Source organism: Symsagittifera roscoffensis, chromosome 3 (assembly GCF_963678635.1).
Source record: "Symsagittifera roscoffensis chromosome 3, txSymRosc1.1, whole genome shotgun sequence".
In the NCBI taxonomy this organism is placed as follows: domain Eukaryota; kingdom Metazoa; phylum Xenacoelomorpha; order Acoela; family Convolutidae; genus Symsagittifera; species Symsagittifera roscoffensis.
The window spans coordinates 16308280-16327225 of record NC_087064.1 but is presented as its reverse complement, the minus strand read 5'-3'; the positions used below and the strand labels follow the sequence as shown (position 1 = coordinate 16327225).

The window sequence follows — 18946 nt, the reverse complement described above, 5'->3', positions numbered from 1 at the left end:
TCTTCCACCTCAGCAATTAATTCGGACTAGTTTGCTAAGCGCTGCATGTAAAACATCGATTCTGATTGACTGAAAAATTCAACTAAAACCAAGTTAATCCCCCCACCCCCTAACCCCACCCCAAAGCTGTTTTTTTTTGGGGGGAGGGGATGTTAACTTGGTCCGATCTCAATACTTACTTTCGCAGTTTCCACTCTGCTCGTTGACTAGGAAGCCGGCCGTGCATCTGTAGTCGTCTGGGGCGAATGCCTCGCAGTTGCCAGGATTGCAGCCGACTAAATTACGTCAAAGGGAATCTGATTTTTTGGTTCTGATTCGTCGCAAATGAAAAAAAAAAATTAAACCTTATTTGTAATTTTAACCTTAACCGATAGTTTTTTCTTCAATTTCTAAAGCACAAATGCGACCGACGTCTTCAACGCTTTGCAAGCAATTTTACTTTTTTCTTATTTTCAGTTTGACAATTTCAGCCAAAAGTTCCAGTTTTTTCTTGTTTTCATATTAAGCTATTTGTGTGCAGTCTCACAAGTAGAAAAAGTTGTCGGAAACATATTAGCTGAAGTGGCTGTCCTAAAGGTTCCCTTGACTTCCAGAGTGTATTGCTGTCCTGGAGTCAGTCCATCAACTGTCAACTGGGAGCTGCCGGAGTTTGTTTCCAGGCCCAGAGACACAGTTCTGGTTTGGTCAGCCATATTGGCTCTTTGAACTATGACTTGAAACCCGTCAATGTATCCAGAAGACCACGCGCCTATCATTCTTAAGAGCAAATGAGGAACTTATTAGTCAGTTTCAAAATTTTGAAAGAGTTATTATGGTTTCTTACCTTGATATACAAAATAAAACGTCGTATTTTGAGTGGAACCAAATTTAGAATTTAAAAATTGAAAAAAAAAATAATCAGTTGAATTACGTTTAAAATCCAGTGAAAAAGCGATCCAGAAAACTATACTCGTTTAATCTCGATTTTAAAGATGGTCAGTAATAATTGTTTTTTTCAATAATTATTCGAAAAAAAATTGGAGTATTATATACAAGGGTTAACTTAACTAATTGGTGGTCATTGATTGTTACCTGATACTGGTTGCTGTAAGATCAGGGTCGTCGTTATTGTTGAAAACTACAGAGTACGTCAAGGTGGTTACGTCGGCAGGAGCTAAAAAAGTTTGAAAAAACTGCATAATTGTTTTTCATTTTTTGCCTTCTCTTCACAAATTTTCAACTTTTAACGAAATTAGTATCCAAACATTTCATTGCAATTATCATTAAAAAAAAATTCAGCTGCAATTTTCATAAAATTACTGAACAATATTGAACATAAATATTTTTGTTATATTGATAACCGAAGAAAAAAGATTGCTAAAAAATGGTTCAAAATAATGAAATTGAAACTCAAATCATTATTGCATTACCTGTGCACCCTTCGACACTAGTGTACGCGTCACTATCTACTGCCGTATCTGCATCTGAGCATCTGAAGATGGCACCCACCGCCAGCTGGTAGCAAGTGCCTGAACTCAATCCAGAGAATGCGTAGGGAGAGGCAGTATCTGTCACTCCAGTTAGAATCTATTACGGTATTGGAAAAGGATAGGGCGACAATTCATAACAGGCGACTATTCGTAACCAGCGACAATTCGTAACAAGCGATAATTCTTATCACGCGACAATTCTTAACAAGGCATTGGTAAGTAGAATACGCCTGCTCTGCTTCGCTCTGCTTCGCTCTGCTGCGCTTTCATCCGGAATACTGTGCGTGAATAAGTGTTCTGCGCTCAATATAATGTTACAAATTGTCGCTTGTTACGAATTTTCGCCAATTGCGAATTGTCGCCTCGCGTTGGAAATATAATTGGTTGAACATAAATTGGACCCTTTTCAATTTCCAAATATTATAATTGCAAATGGTTAGAGTGTAAATTATAAGGAAAAAATTTTGGAAAAAATAAAAGAAGACGTGACTTAGTTTTTTATAGCTTACCTGTTTTCTAGAAATCAAATGCACTTAATTTGTATTATTGAAAACTTAAGATCCTGTGAAAATTTTGACTAAAAATTTCAACAGATTTCGGTTGAAAGCTGACCTTAATTATTAATAAAAAAAGTTTTTTACGAGGCCAAACTATGCATTCTGTGCAATTTAAGTGGACTCTGCAACAGGTCAAAATCAGATTTATCGCGGAATCCGCAACATTGCTCTTTTTCTTTGATCTTATTTAATGTCATATAAAAATAATTTCGTTTTCAAGTATTTTTACAGTTAGTACCATTGGGAGGACTTCAAATGCAGTGAGCCTGTCAAGTGCGCCTGTCGAGGACGCCTCAATATTACCTTGATTCGATTTATTATGTTCACTCCTTGTTTTTTGCCAAAAACATAATATTTCCTTAACACAAACTTAAAAACAAACACAAACACACGCACACACACATACACACACACGTTTTATTAACACAATGTTAGGTTTTGTTTGTCTATATTGAGAACTATAGCATCCCTGGTCGAGGTTTGCGACTTAAGTTTCGACCGAGGTGGGTCGAACGAAAGTCAGAATTTGACCGAAGATCCATAGTCGAGAAGGCCCTATAGTCGAACTCAAAGTCGAAAAATAAAGTCGAGTCGGTCAAAACATAAAGTCGAACACAAAGTCTAACACAAAATCGAAACATAAAATTGAACACAAGGTCGAAAAACAAAGTCGAACACAATTTACAGCACAAGCGATTTCAAAGTCGAAACATAAAACCGAGTCAGTCGAAACAAAGTCGAACACAAAGTGAATTTATAACTACATGTATATGTTATTTGGGACACGTATAATTCAGATAGCTTCTTCAATACTTTTTTCAACAGAAACTTACCTGGTCGTCTTTTGTGAATTGGTATGAGAAACTATCTGCATCGCTAGTTGGCATTGTCCATTGGAGGGTAACTTCGGTTGGCTGTCGAGTTGAAATTGTAACTCCTTCTGGATTTGCAGGCTCTAAATTTAGTCCAAAAACTAGAACTAGTTAAAAGGATGATTCATCTAGCTCCGACTCAATTTCAGAATCGCTATTACGTTTGATTTCGCAACTCCCAGAAACACAAAAAAAAAACATATTAAATTTTTCTTGCAACTTTTTTTAAAATTAATTTTTATTATGTATTTTGATTATTTTTTGGGTTTTGGAGTTTTTTTGGATGCCTTAGTTTGCAAGCATCTAATCAGGGAACCGTTGTTTTACGTTGAAAAGTTCAAATATTATAATGTTTGCCCTAAATGAGCATTCAAGGCACCTTTTTAATTACAATTTCATCAGTCTTTCCAGCCAAGTTTTGCTGAATTCAAACTTATTGCCAAACATTTCTCTTGATGCAAACGTTTAATTTTGTAGAAAAAAAAGTTTCAGTTATTACGACTCGTTGACGAATGCTTTTTCTAAAAAACAAAATACGTCAAACTAATTAAGCAAGAATCAATAAAATTTTATTTTAATTTTGTATTTTTTAACTTTTTTTTGGTAAAATTGTCTAGCTTCGTAGATAAAACTTCAATAATTACGGCTCGTTGACAAATATTTCAGAAATACAAGATACGTTAATTTAATCAAGCAAGAATAAGTATAAGTTTACTTCAATTTTGTAATTTTTAATTTTTTTGGCGCAAACACCTAAGATTGTAGATAAAATTTAGTTTATTACGGCTTGTTGACAAATTCTTTTTCTGAAAAATAAAATGCGTCAAATTAATCAAACAAGAATAAGTAAAAGTGCATTTCAATTTCGTAATTTTTAAATTTTTTGGCGCAAACATCTAAGATTGTAGATAAAATTTAATTTATTACGGCTTGTTGACAAATGCTTTTTCTGAAAAACAAAATACGTCAAATTAATCAAACAAGAATCAGTTAGAATTTATTTAAAAAAAAACACCAATTCCGGTCAGTTTCTTCATGAAATGTCCCTGAATAGTTACTTTTGTAGTTTTTTCAAACTTTTCCACAAGAAACAAACTCTCAGACACAAAAACATTAGAACTCATAGAACTCAGTTGTTTTCAATTAAAAAGCCGGGTAAATTTCACAGAAGTGTTTTGTAAATTGGATTGTTTTTTCGATTGAGTGTGTGAGTTGTGTTTTTAATCAGTTTTAAAAAAGTAAATATTTATGGTTCTGATTTTTGAAAAGTTAACGGAACGTTTTCGGTCAGGATGGTCCTTTGTCCGACAATTTGTCAATCGTAATGACAATTTTTGTTATGAAGATATTAACTTCTTGAATTGGAGTACGGAAAGATAAATTCCAAAAAAAGTTAAGTGCAAAATTTATGAGTTTTCTTTCAATCGCGTTTAATTAATAACATTTGTTTAGATAACAAAATTTTGATTTGCTGTCTATGTTATTAGCTCTAACTTTATGCTATTCTGGTTTTTGGGCTTTGAGTAAATAAAACATAATTTTATATGAGACAGAAGCAAAAATTTGTTAACCAAATTATTGTTCAAATTCACATTTGTAATTTGATCACTTCAACAAAACTGTTCTCTGTAATGTTGTTTTAGATGTTTTTTTGCGGGTTGTTTTTATGTCAAAACAAAAAATCATTACAGGAATTGTATTAGAACTCAATCGTTTTTCGATAAAGAAGCACGCGAAAAAAATTGTAACTTATTAGTTCAAATTTGACTTCATAGTGTTCATTATTGCCTGAATTTCAATGAAAGATTTTGAATATTCAGCTTGAAGTCGTCCTCTTTAAACCATATTTGTTGAGATTATCCGTGGGATTTTAGAAGCAGCCATTTTTTGTATCTTTAATTATCTGAAAACTATAGATGACAAAAGCCCAAATTTAGAAAGACATTGAAAAGGTTTGAACGTTGCCAATTGAGATAAGTAAAACGCGATACTTTTTTGGAGAAGTAAAGTGTAAGTGGTTATATAATTCGGCACAAAAATCATTTCAAATTATGTTGCGGCAAATTTTTTAGCCTTCGTAATACAATACTAGGCAATAAAAGTGTACTGATTCATTTATATCTATTTAAAAGCCTATCAATTCAAGTATATATATTTAAAAAAAATCAAACTGGAAACATCGAAACAACCAAAAAAAAATATTTATCTGTTGTTTAAATAGTTCATCATTTTTAAAATCGAAAATTGAAAGTGTTCTTTGAAGCTTTGCGTTGGCTGCTTACTTAAGACCATTTATCCACGGGGGAAAGGACCAACACAAGAGCTGTACAGCTCATCACGGCGAACCGCTGTTGCGCCCCTGTTTAAGAACTACATGCAATTTTTTTTGGTTAATTTTCTGGGCTGGGTAATGTTGCCTCACCTTCAAGCAACGAGCACAGATCATGGTGGGCCTCGGACATCCGACCTTTCGATTGAGAGGCGGAGACGTAACCACTTCACCACCGCTCCCCTTTGAGAGGCGGAGACGTAACCACTTCACCACCGCTCCCCTCAAAAAATTACAGTTTATGATCAAATTTCTTGTGGATTTTTTTTCCTGAAACTTTTGTAAATAATAAACAAATTGCTCACTTTTTGAAGCAAAATTAATAAGATTAAACTATTTCATAGAGCTTTAAATGGTGTCGCAACATTCAAGGCTTCATCCTGATACAAGCAGCCTTGCTTTTTTGTGACTGCACTGTTTTATGCTTGCCTCATCGGATGTTTGTATACTTTCAGGATCTTGTTGCTCCGACTTTCGATACGAAAGTAACGGAATATTTGTGCTCGGGGTGGGTTTTTTTTCAGACAAATTTCGACTTTTAACTAACCATTTTTGGCGTAATTTTTTTTTATCATTCGAAAGCTATTGTTGTCCTGAGCCTAAATTTGAAAAGATAGTTAAATCGTTCCAAATTGGTTGAAAGAAGCTTATTTACCATAATTGATTGTTACTCTTAGCGACATCTATTCGTTTGTACTTTATATGGCGTGTGGGGAGATGACTTCATAAAAAAACTCAAATTTTAGAAAAATAAAATTTTTATTATTTTTTTACCTTTAATGTTTTTATGTTATTACTGCTCCATAAACCTTAAAAGGCAGTCGGAACATTCAGGGCTTTGCCCTGATACGAGCAGTCTTGTTAACTATTACCACCCTATGGTACCGTGTAACGAAGCCCCATTCTATCAAGAAATGTTTGATTAGTTAAGCTTATGCAATTTTCGAACCTTGAAACGATTCCCTTTTTTGCAAAAGGTGAGTAATTAATAATATATTGTTTTCAAATAGCTATATTATATTTTTTTCAAAATTTATGTGCTAGCTTCAAGTGATGCCAAAATAAATTTTAGTTAATTTTCGTTTTCTCTCAAGCAGAGGCGGATCTAGGATTTTCTCGAGGGGGTGTATTATCAAAAATCATTCAAAAAATTTGTCGATTTTTTCTAGGTCGGCCAAATTGAAATTTTTTTGCTCTGCCAAAGCACTGAAAAGACTATGTTTTGGGCCAAGAGATTCTATTTTTGAAAAAACGGGCCGAAATTGGTTTTTTTTGGCGCGCGCTCCTCTCAAAGTTAGTATATATGGGCACCAAAGGTACCCTTACAAAAAATTTAGGTCAGTCGGTCAAAAATGGATATCACAAAATATCACAAACAGCCCTTTGGGTCGTTAGGGGGTCGAGTCCCTAAAAGAGAGAAAGGCGTCCAACCCTCCGCCCCCCCTCCCCTAAATCTGCAACTGCTCTCAAGGGTCTTGAATGAACAAGAACAGTCAGCAGTCAGCTGATATGCAAGTGAAACTGAATTTTTTGACAGTAACAATCTTGAAATTTAAAAAATTTGTCTTTCTTTTTTTTCTAATAATTTTGTAATGTTTGTTCGTAGTTTTTAGCAGGAAGGAAAATCATGAACTTTAAATATTTATTGTTCCGACTTTCGATACGAAAGTAACGGAATATTTGTGCTCGGGGTGGGTTTTTTTTTTCTTCAGTTAAATTTCGACTTTTTAACTAGCCATTTTTGACAAATTTTTTTTTATCATTCAGAAGGTATTGTTGTCTTGAGCTTAAATTTGAAAAGATATTTCACCTGTGATTATTTTTCGTAAAGTTATGAGGGTTTAAAGATTGCCATTTTGACCAATTTGGGACAATTAACGAGCGATATAATTCGCGCTATTAACGCGTAAGCGGAGATTTAATCCGTCTTATAAATCGTTCCAAATTGGTTGAACGAAGCTTATTTGCCATAATTGATTTGCTACAAGGAACGAAATCTATCTTCTTGTACTTTATATGGCGTGTGGGGGGATAATTTTTATAAAAAATTTCAAGTTTTAGACAAAAAAAAATTCATTTTATTTTAATTTATTTAAGTTTTTTTTGTTATTACTGCTGCTCCATAAGCATTCTTGTTAACTTTTGTTGGCGTATAAAAATGACTGATATCAATAATGTATTATGATACATCACTAGAAACCGTACTTTCTTTCTTTGTACCTGATTTTGGATTGACAAAAAAACGTATCAAAAAAACTGCTTCTCAATAACCAGAATAGTTACGAACTTGTGCATTGGTCTGCCATGATATGAGCTGTCCCCGCCGTTTTCTCATCGTCACAGAATGAGTACACTTTTAAGCTGTACCGAGTGCCAGGAACAAGACCATCTATCGCCACTGTTTCCGAACTAAATTTGGCTCTTTTTTCTCTCCCTCTTCACTTAGTTTGTTGTTAAATTACCAGACAAAATTTTTCTGTTTGATTTTACATTACCGGATAAAAAAGTTTTTTCTGTTTTTAAAGTACCAGATAACATTTTTTCTCTGTTTGTTTTTAAATTACGAGATGAAGTGATTTGCTGTTTTCTCTTCAATCTTCTTTTTACCAGATGATTTTTTTACCCGGTCAATAATCAAAATAATTTCATGATGTATTGAAACCTCTAGAAATTTTACTATAAATTTTGCCAAATTGTTATGTTTTGAGATCGGATTCAAACAAACTCAAAAATTGATTTGTAGCCCATTGAAGCTTTTCCTACATGAACTTCACTTTTGTTTGTTCACAACACTAAAACAATGCTTTGACATGATTAAGCATGCATACATGGCGAGGTGTTTAGATACAAAAAAAAGAGCCTTGAGGTTGATGAAACTTCGGTGGACGCTTCAACACTGCCCAAGAAAGCCTGGATTGAGAACTTGTTGAAGAATCCGCTACCTCCTACGGCCACTGACCCGACCGAGATGCTGGAAGATGTCCGCTCGGATCGCGAAGCAGAGGAAACTGCTTCGGGCTCTACGAGGAACAAAGTATCCGATAAAGTTGAAATTAACTGACTTCGAACTATTAATAAGATATTCAATTTATTTACCAGTTCATTGTTCTTCAACAAACAATTTTAAAAATTCAGATGATTTTAAGTAAGGGTTTTAGATAAATATTTGGGCAAATTTCTGGCTCTATATTGATTATTTATCTGTTTTCTTTTTTTTTAAAGTCTTATAAATTTATTAACCTAGTATTTCATGAAACGATGATTTAGCTTTTGGAGGACTGTTGTAATAAATGTATCAGTAATTACTTGTGCATTGTGAAGGCGCCGTCGCGATATTTTCAGAGGCATAACTCTCGCAGTAATTGGTAACCACTATGCCATGTTTACATCCTGCTACCAAACTTGTGAACGTCACAATTTCAGGAGAAGAGGTCACGCTGTCAGCAGTTTGAAAAGATGAGTCATCAGGGCAAGTGGCTGTTGCTTGAACATTAGTGTTAAAGGTTCCACTGGATGGTACTATACCATTGACAGTGAAGCTCGAAGATGTAACGGATGAAATGGTAACTGAACTCACGTCAACAATTGAGGGTTCTGAAAAGAAAAAGAAACCAGTTAGGGGGGCTCAAACTTAAATGTCAACTTCTAACTACATTTTTCACGAGACTTGGTTTAGTAAAACCGCAATTTTTTTTTCGTGGAAACACGTGATCATTTGTAAGACTACAGGAATCTTGCATGGACACCTCGTTTACAGTTTTTGTAGTTGGGGACGCTTTGATAATGACTAAATGAATGATTTTCATGTCTGTTATACGACCCAAAATGTCTTTTCTGTTATTTAGTCCAAAATTATAACCGAAATGAGGCGATATATATATAATTATAACCTTTCAGGGATTCGACCCCCTGCCGACCCAAAGGGTCCCCCCTTTCTACTATTTTGAGAAATCCTTTTTTGGCTGACTGACCTTAAAAATTTTCTGAAGGTGCCTTCGGCGCCAATCTATACTAATTTTGAGGGGGAAGCGCGCGCCGAAAAAACGCAATTTTTGGTCGAAATTTTCGAAAAAGTGCCTAAAAACGCTATTTTGGCCTGTTTTTCAAAATTTTGCCTGCGGCGCAGAAATTTTGGCCAAAACAGGGTCTTTTTAGTCGTTTGGGAGAGCTCAGAAAATCAATTTGGTCGACCTAAAAAAAAAGGGTCGACAAAATTTTCAAATTTTTTTTGAAAATCCGCCCCCCTCGAGAAATTCCTAGATCCGCATCCGCGCCTGTGCAAGATAGTATAGCATCTATTCCAATACTTAGGAGTGTTTATCGTAACTCAAGTTTATAAAGTAGATAATACAGGTGAAAATTGGTATTCCAAGTAATTTTTAAATTTAGAAGTTATATTTTTCAATTACTAAAGAAAGCTGACAATCTATTTGCCACACTTGTTTCTTGGTGATCGAACTACCAGGTTTTTTGTAGCACTGAAACAGCTTTGATCACTGCGTTAGTAGAAGACAAGCATTTAATTTTGTAAAATACATAAATCAAATTTGTGGCAAAATCAAAGTTTAAAAAATTTTCATCAGGAAACTTTATGTGAACGTTTCCAAATATCATTGTCAAAATTCTGCATTCTTACCAGTGTTTTTGCTCTCTACTCTCAAAGCACTCAAATTATTATTTTAACATCCACTCGCATACTGTGCTAAGCATATCTAACAAAGTTATTTTTGCAATTATTTAGTTATTGAAAGAATCATCACATCAAAAAAATTTTAGTCCTCAATTCAACTCCTCCCGTGACACCAATATACTACGAGGCAAAACTGTTAACAAGATAGGCAAACAATTTGGTGTTTGTATGTCTCTGGAATCAAGAGATAAGTCTTTCAACACAAGTTAAATTTTTGTCAAAGATCAAAGAACTTGAAAGAGCAAAATAAGAACAAAGGGAGTGTCCTTGTTTCGGAACTCGCCTAAAATTTTACAAAATACACAGTTTGTTCTCGTAATAAACTATAAAGCATGACAATTGTTCTGTTTTTCGGTTCATTTTTTCAATATTTTCAAAAAAACACTGTGGTTGCGTGTTTTTTGTATAGTAACCGGGTTCTCCTGCTGAACGTTCAAATCGCTCATCTATTTCATTTATTGGGCAATTCTATTTTTTCAATCGACCCAAAATAACAGTAATAATTTTTAGATCCATGAGTTTTCTTGAGCAAGGAGTGGTCAGAAATTTTTTTGGATGTTCACATTTTTCATATTTTTTGGATTAACTTGAAGACAAAAAATCTTCCTGATTCAAGTTCAAAAATAAATAAATATGTTGGAAAATCTTTCAAGCAACAGAAAAATGTGTGAAATTTCAAATTTCATTTTTATTTTGAAAACATTATTTTTGGAAGTTAGGTCTTGATACTTGCCGTCGTGATATTCTATAAAATTTGTACTAGCACGCGCGAAAAACGAAAACTTTCAGATATCAATTCTTTCAAGCTTGCTTATGATCAAAAAGATGTCTCCTAACAGAAAAATATAATTTTGGCTTCAAATTGGCAAATAGGTTTTTTCTTCAAGTTTGAAACATCAAATTTTTTCCAAGTTTGCTGACCTAAATAGAAAGGTCGATTTAAATTTGAAACTTTTTTTTTCAAAAATCACCCTTTAGTTTCTATAATAACCTATTATTAACCCTATACCCTGGTTGACCAAAATGCTACTCATACAATTTTCATATTTGGAAAAATGCTAGTCATACACTTTTAATGCAATTTCATAAGTACATAAAACTGCATGAAAAGTCTATCATTAGTGATTTTTCATATACGGAAATTGTATGACTAGCGGTTTTCCATAAACCAAAAATATAGATTTTTGCATATTAATTTCTCAAAAATTTTGGTTGTGTTCGTAATTGAATACAAGTAACAAAAATCTTGGTTACTAAAACGAAGAGTAACCAAAAGTTTGACCGTCTCGCATTAAAAATGCATTGGAAACGGACTGAAATGACTTAATTCTGTCTTACACAAATAATGTAACGAAAGTAACAAACTTTTAAAATTTGGCAGAAATTTTCAACGGTGGTTATTTTTAAAGTTTTGATTTTTTAAATTTTCGAAATTGATCAAAGCAAACATAAACATGGCATGCAAAGAAATAAGCGTTTTTAGCGTTTTCGAAAAAAGTTATATAGCAAAAAGGAAAAAAATCCAATATTTGTCCAAAATCCAAAATCCAGGACTACGTTATGCACACAAAAAATCAATGTTGCATGCAAACATTGTTTTGAAAAAAGCCCATTTGATAACGATATTCAATTTGCGGTTGAAAAAAAAACACAAAAATAATGTTTGCGACAATTTCAAAATTACTTGAGAAAAAATTGTTGCGGTCGCCATCAAAAAAATACTAGTCATACAATTTCCTGAGTCATGTTTGAAAATTGTATGATAAGCATTTTCTTACAAAGAAGTTTTCTGTTTCATTTAGTACGATACACCAAAATTTAAGCCAAAACAAGAAAAATTTCTTTGAAATTTCGATGACACAATTTCAGCAAAATTTATGAAATTTGTATGACCAGTATTTTTTCATTGACTTAGTTTATGGATTTGTATGAGTAGAATTTTTGGTCAAAGGAGATCAACCCGGTAAAGCCGCTAATTAATTGGCTGAAACTTCCGTGTCACAATTTACACCATTTGAAAAATAAATTCTAGTATTGTTGCAAAACAATTCTATCATCATGAACTTTCGTTTCGACCACTGAAAAGGCGGATGAACTATGTCTTCGGGTTTGCTTTTGGGTTCTCTTTACTTGCTTATACGTTTTATTTTCATGCAAAATCAAGTAGCTCAAATAATCATTGGAATGGCGCAGGTGATGTATCATTTTAGTGCCTTGAGCATAGTGCTGATTTGACGATTAAAAAAGGGAAAATTTGACATCATTAAAACCAGAAAAATTAAGAAAACAGCTTCTATTTGAGTATAAAAATTTAGCTTTAACCCAGAAAAATCAGATTTTGAAGCTTCATGCAGCGCTGCTTGGCAATAAAAAAGGTTTCAAGAAAAATTAAAAATTATTGCAAAAACTTGAAACAATGTTGGATTTTGTGGAAGTTTATTTGTTTCTTAGTTTTTTTGAAGGCTAAAGACAACCGTAGTTGAGTATGCCAAACTTATGTAGCAATTTTTTGTCCTGTTTCTCTCACCACGCCACCCGCAAAAACAACACAATTTCGCAAGAAAAAAGTGTTTTTATAGTTTTTTTTATTATGGTCGGAGCTTTCTGCGCTTCATACACAGCAACTGGTTTTCTTATTTCGCTTAAAAACAACAGTTAAAGGAAAAAGAGTTTAACTTCTAGTTTTAATGTTTGCGGCCGGATATCTTAAACCAAGTGTTGTAATATCTTAAAGAGATATTTAAATTTTGCGTCTTCGAACTCTATGATAATTGAATGCAATACTTGAACCTTATGAAAAAAACCCTTGAAAACACCTCTTTTACATATTTTCCTTCGAGTAAAAATTAAACCGAAAAATTATTTCACAGATAAGACTCACTTGTGCATTGCTGATACGTGATCGAGTTTCCATATTCGACATCATTTGCGCCACTCTCACACCTCGCAGTGATAGTAACTGTGTGTCGAAAACCCACATCCAAATCGCTTACAACGTAAACAGAATCAGCTCTAGTTAATTCAACAGTCTGGGTGCTTTGGTCATTTTTAGTCACCTCCACCTTGAAAGAATGAACATTCATAAAAATTTTCAAAAAAAACATTATGTTGCGATTTTCAATAAATTTTTAAATACCGATGGAGGTATCCTCCACTCTAAGCCAATGACAATTTTTTTTATGATTTTCGGGCCGATTACAACAAAATTTAACCTACCACGGAGCTTTGCTTAAATTTGTGGAGTTAAAATTGACGGGCGCAATGCACTTAAAAGACCGTTTTTGGGATGCTAATTGCTGACCTTGAAGCCGTGGTGGAATCCGGATAGAACCGTTAGTCCAATGACATGAAACGAAGTTTCTAGAACGTTGTCAAAGTTGGCAGTCGACAAGGCGCTCGGAGCCTGAGGCGATGTACACTTGTCAAAAATGTACATTTTGCTGTTGGATACCTCATTAGCTGTATTTGTTTCCAGGCAGATAGGTGAGAGTGCGACGGAATACTTGCAGCCGGATTTTAAGCCAGATAGTGTCTGGCTTATTCCAGCGGTACTAAAAGACGCGTCCCAGTTGCCTGACACAATAGAACACTAAAATGAGATTTTTTGCTTCTGACACTTAAGAGCAAAAAAATAAGCAAACATTTTAAATTTTTTTTTTAAATTTTTTTTCATTTAAAAAAATTATTTGTCATTATTTGAAGGCGATCATGCCATTTTTAAAACAATTTTACGTCAGTTATGCCTTATTTCTTTACGTAATACAATTTGTATAGTTTTCTCATCACACATCGTACAAGAAATGACACTAATTTGAAGAAAAAAAATGAAAAAAAAAGGTAATTTTTATTTACTTTTGTCGGAACGTCGGAACATTCTGTGCTACTTGCACAGCAACCGGCTAGCCTTGGTGTTGCATGGAATTGCACAATTAGCGCTCTTTTGGTGAAGGAAGGTCAACACGGGTGGTTACGTTAAATTTTTGGCGTTATATTTCTGAGGGTGGGCGAAAGAACACGATGAGTTTAAATGGTCAATTTACTTACAATTGAGCTGTCATCCGTTGTCGTCACCACATAAGACACCCTGCTCGCTACTCCCGACATCACTTTGATGTTATCCAGTTCGAATCCAGACAAAGATGACGTCACCGAGCCGGAGTAGGAGAAAGATGTGCTGGACTGCGTCAGACCGGGCAAGTCATCGGGCTCTTGAACGACAGAAAAAGTATCTAATATAATAACAATATAGTTGACGGTAGGCTTGTGGTGACGAAGACTCATTTGTGATCGGAACTATGAACTAAAAGGGTTGCAAATTAGATAGCCCTATAAAACAGCAAAATGGCAACATCGTTTCAAAGATATATTCAAACAAATGAATGACGGCAGCTTGATTCAAGATCGATACGAAATAAAAAGGCCAGTGAAGCTGATTGGCAACTTGGATTTTTCCATGATACTCTCCTAAAAGGTGAAAAATAAACACCAAAATTAGATCGATATTACTAAGAAAGGCAAAACAGTAATTTATGACTGGTCAAAGAAACAGTTTACTTAAATAAGCTGGTTTCAAACTGGCTCTTTACTCCTCTTTTTTGCCGTTTTCTACACAAAAATTTGACAGTTATGAGCTCAAATGCGTTTTTAATTTTCATATATTTCGTATTTTGAGAATAATTTTAAATTGATTTAAGGTTCGTTGTATCAGCTAGCATTTCGAAGTGAAATCGATCCAGTTTTATTTAAGAAAAAAACTGTTAATTTTTTATCAATTTGGGGGGAGGGGGGGGGGCGGAGATATCTATGATCATGAAAAATTAAATGTTGGTCGTTCAATGTTGCTGACCATGACTTTGACCGGTATTACATCAGCTAATAGTTAATAACAATAGTTAATAATAATAAATTAATGTCGTAGCAGTGGCACATTCACCCTCCTTCGGGAAAGTTTGCCACTATGTCAACTTTTTACCAGCATGATAAATACAAATAATGTTTTCTAGTTTCAGTTTTTGCCGGTCAAAAAATTTTAACGATCATTGTTTAGGCTTAATTGTTTGGGCTTTTAATTGTTTGGGCTTGTTTAGGCAATTGTTTGGGCTTTTAATTGTTTGGGCTTGTTTAGGCTTAATTGTTTGGGCTTGTTTAGGCTTAATTGTTTGGGCTTTTATTTGTTTGTTTCTTCGTCTTTGATGTTTTCCTTTCCAATTTACTCATCCAACTTGCATTCCAACTCTTATGCAGTTGCAGCAGTTTATGGCCAAAATTCTAAGCGAAGAAGCCTAAATTAACAATTTCTAGATCCCAAATTAACAAGTTTTAACTCAGTTTTTTTAATTTTGCTTCTTTATACATAAGCATTATTTCAAAACTTCCTTCATCTGTCTGTATTGCGCTTTCATCCAGACCTCTTTCTGTATGTTCTCAAACGGAACAAATTTTTTTTCTGATTTTTATTTTTTAGAGCAAAGAATTTCAATCATTTTCCTTTGAAGCTTGAGAGCTGATCAATTTCTTCTCATCATACCCTCCGTAGTGACTGGCAAATTCAATTTCATTTTTGCCTTGCTCATTCTAGTAATTTCTCATTTCCCGATCAACTAGTTTTTTTTGCAAAAATATGAAACCACTCGCGCGTTTGACTTGCGATGCTGTTTGACTTGCGCGTTTGTCGATCTTTAGTGCATTTTTTTTCAATATGAGTGGACTTTTTGTTCCGACTTTCGATACGAAAGTAACGGAATATTTGTGCTCGGGGTGGGTTTTTTTTTCTTCAGACAAATTTCGACTTTTTAACTAGCCATTTTTGACGGAACTTTTTTATATCATTCAAAAGGTATTGTTGTCCTGAGCTCAAATTTGAAAAGATATTTCCCCTGTGATCATTTTTGATAAAGTTATGGGGGTTTAAAGATTGCCATTTCGGCCAATTTGGGACAATTAACGCGTAAGCGGACAATATATTTCGCGCTATTAACGCGTAAGCGGAGAGTTAATCCGTCTTAAAATTGGTCCAAATTAGTTAAAAGAAGCTTATTTGCCATAATTGTTTGGTTACAAGGAGCTAAATCTATCTTTTTGTACTTTAAATGGCGTGTGGGGGGATGATTTTCATAAAAAATTTCAAATTGAATTTTTTTTTTAAATTTTATTACATTTCATTTTTTAATGTTATTACTGCTCCATAAAACCCTAAAAGGCAGTCGGAACATTCAGGGCTTCGCCCTGATACGAGCAGTCTTGTTGTTCCGTCTTTCGATACGAAAGTAACTGAATATTTTTGCTCGGGGTGGGTTTTTTTTTTCTTCAGACAAATTTCGACTTTTTAACTAGCCATTTTTGACGGAATTTTTTTATATCATTCAAAAGGTATAGTTGTCCTGAGCTAAAATTTGAAAAGATATTTCACCTGTGATCATTTTTCCTAAAGTTATGGGGGTTTAAAGATGGCCATTTTGGCCAATTTGGGACAATTAACGCGCGATATATTTCGCGCTATTAACGCGTAAGTGGAGAGTTAATCCTTCTTAAAATCGTTCCAAATTGGTTAAAAGAAGCTTATTTGCCAAAATTGATTGGTTATAATATTATTTGGTTAATTATATGGTTAAAATATATCTTTTTGTACTTTAAATGGCGTGTGGGGGGATGATTTTCCAAATTGGTTCAAGGAAGCTTATATGCCATAATTGATTTGTTAATAGGCTCAAAATCTATCACTTTGTACTTAATATGACGTGTGGGGGGATGTTTTTACATAAAATCTCAAATTTTTTCAAAAAGTTTAATAAATTTTTTTATTACATTGAAATTTTTCATCTTATTAATGCTCCATAGACCTTAAAAGGCAGTCGGAACTTTCAGAGCTTCGCCCTGATACGAGCAGTCTTGTTTAGTTTTCGAACCAACTGTTTCTATATCAATTAGCTTCGACTATTATGTAACTTGCAGAGAAAACTTTTGGATCTGTTTTTGATTAGGTTGACTTGTACTGGTTTCTTATACATTACTAACCAAGTGCTTCATGAAACTTTTCAATCGATACTACGGCAAACTTTTCATCAATTTTTGACTCATCACACGGTTCCCCGAATAATTCCCTCCAGATTTAATAAACAATTCTCATATCCATGCTAACCAATCAATAGCAGTAGGAAAATCAATTTTGCTAACCGTTCAATAGCACTAATCTATCAGGCAATCAAGTCATCCTAGGTTGATGCGCTTTGCTTGTTCTGTTTGCCTTTAGGGCTGTTATTATCGCTTGGTGATATCTAGATACTAAAGTTCCCGTCAAAACAGGAAGACTCTAAACCAAACTCTTGCCCGATATACTGCTAATAAAATGTTTGATACAAATGATAACCCTTGTTTCGGAATTGGTTTTTGAAGTGGCTCCTAAACCAATGTGACTAACTTCAGATTTTAATATCTTTTACCATCTCTTTTGTGGATTTGGCTTGAAATAGTTTTTAAATAATTTTTCGTGTTTGCAGAAGTCCAGTGAATTTTTTATTTATTGTTTCTTCTTTTTGATTCTAATTTTTTATATATTTTCGTTATCGGTCTAAGTTTTTCAGTTAACGTAACTAGGTTAAGTAGGAGCTTTGCAAGGTAATCTAAAATGCCTACGAAAACTCTTAGTTGTTTCAGCGTTTTTGAGAGGTCTAATTTTAGAATTGATTCTGTGTTCGACTTTTTGGTGTCACCCCATGATGTCCAACCATTTCACTTAATTTTTCAGGAATTCATTACTTAACATTTTCAACGCTGAGTTCTCCTCATCTTCTTTTTCCTTCTTTTTTTTCCACAAACCATATGAGATCTTTTTTTATTCCCATAGACACTATCAGAATATCATGCAGAAAACAGAATGGGCTCTTCGCGTTGCTCAGGGTACCGTTCATAGTCTTCTGAAACTCTGTTGATATGTTAGGCAGCTTATCGAAGCCCGAAGAAAAAAATACGTCCCTGTTGCTTTTCTCTCAATAACTTGCATTGAATTGCATTCAAAATTGCATTGAATAGCTGTTTTCACAGCTAGTTTAAAATGGCTATAATTGTGTTTGAGATCTGAAACTGATAAGAATAGTTGTCTGGCTTTTTTCTCTGTGATTGTCTGGCGTACCTTATCTACTTATCTATTAGTTTGTCTACGTTTGGCATTCGGTACAAGTTTTGTACATTTGCAGGTTTATGGGCTTCGCCTCAAATTCTAATTTAATTGTGTTATCTTTTTTCCTTCTTTTTATAATTTGTGAAAACAACAGTCATCAGTGCTTTTGTCTAGATTTTGTTGTGTACCACCTCGAGTAGTTTTTCTATGTTTTTCTCTACTTAACTCTGGTTGTGGATTGGTATAAGTCATCTTTTCTCCTGAATAGGGCATCAAGGGAACTTGAATTTCGATATCACGATGCGATTTTTTGATATTCCATTTCTGTTGAACAGATTTTAAATTTCTTACATATCGCATCTTTCATCTTTGTAACCCGTAGACCCATCGCATTTTTATTTACACATCAGATCTGTGGGTAGTTCTTTGTGACGTTGAAATCCCTATTTTTTCTTTAAAATCTAAATGCAACACAATTCTCGTTTTTTTTCTGTATATATTAGAGTAATCTGTGGTATTATTAATCCTGCTGTTTCATTTTCACTGTTAATGTTCTCAACTTTTGTATAGGTTTTCTGTTATATTCAACAAACTGTACATAAAGTTTTCCCCTTTCGTCTTTTCTGGCCTTTCTTACCCTAAAGATAGGAAAAGACGTTATACCAGTTTCTGTATTGTACTCATGGTGTCCTACTTTCTGTCTTTTCTTTATTCTTTTCAAGTTTTTAGCCGCGCTTTGCCCGCTCACGATTCTGTCGCTTTGAGCTCTTGCTGTTTTTGCAGTCGTAGATTCTGTCAGTCTTGGTGGTTCCGGTTTTTTAGCGGTCCAGTACCACCGACCATTGGTAGCAATTTTCCGTGTGGCTCCACGTTTTTTATAATGTCGCTGTCATTGTGAATTATTCCACCCAGT

General features: G+C 34.1%; 1 protein-coding gene across 1 annotated transcript in view; it reads right to left on the bottom strand.

Moving 5' to 3' along the window:
- Positions 1-18946, bottom strand: part of LOC134841594 (uncharacterized) — a 106073-nt gene that overhangs the window by 29197 nt on the left and 57930 nt on the right. The window contains exons 9-19 of the mRNA XM_063857626.1: positions 13962-14125; positions 13219-13506; positions 12799-12979; positions 8534-8821; positions 8088-8247; positions 7515-7636; positions 2860-2981; positions 1410-1566; positions 1072-1153; positions 527-756; positions 180-275 (exon numbers count right to left, since the gene is read on the bottom strand). Coding sequence (XP_063713696.1) covers positions 180-275; positions 527-756; positions 1072-1153; positions 1410-1566; positions 2860-2981; positions 7515-7636; positions 8088-8247; positions 8534-8821; positions 12799-12979; positions 13219-13506; positions 13962-14125 — 1890 coding nt within the window. The remainder of the gene's footprint in view (positions 1-179; positions 276-526; positions 757-1071; positions 1154-1409; positions 1567-2859; positions 2982-7514; positions 7637-8087; positions 8248-8533; positions 8822-12798; positions 12980-13218; positions 13507-13961; positions 14126-18946) is intronic.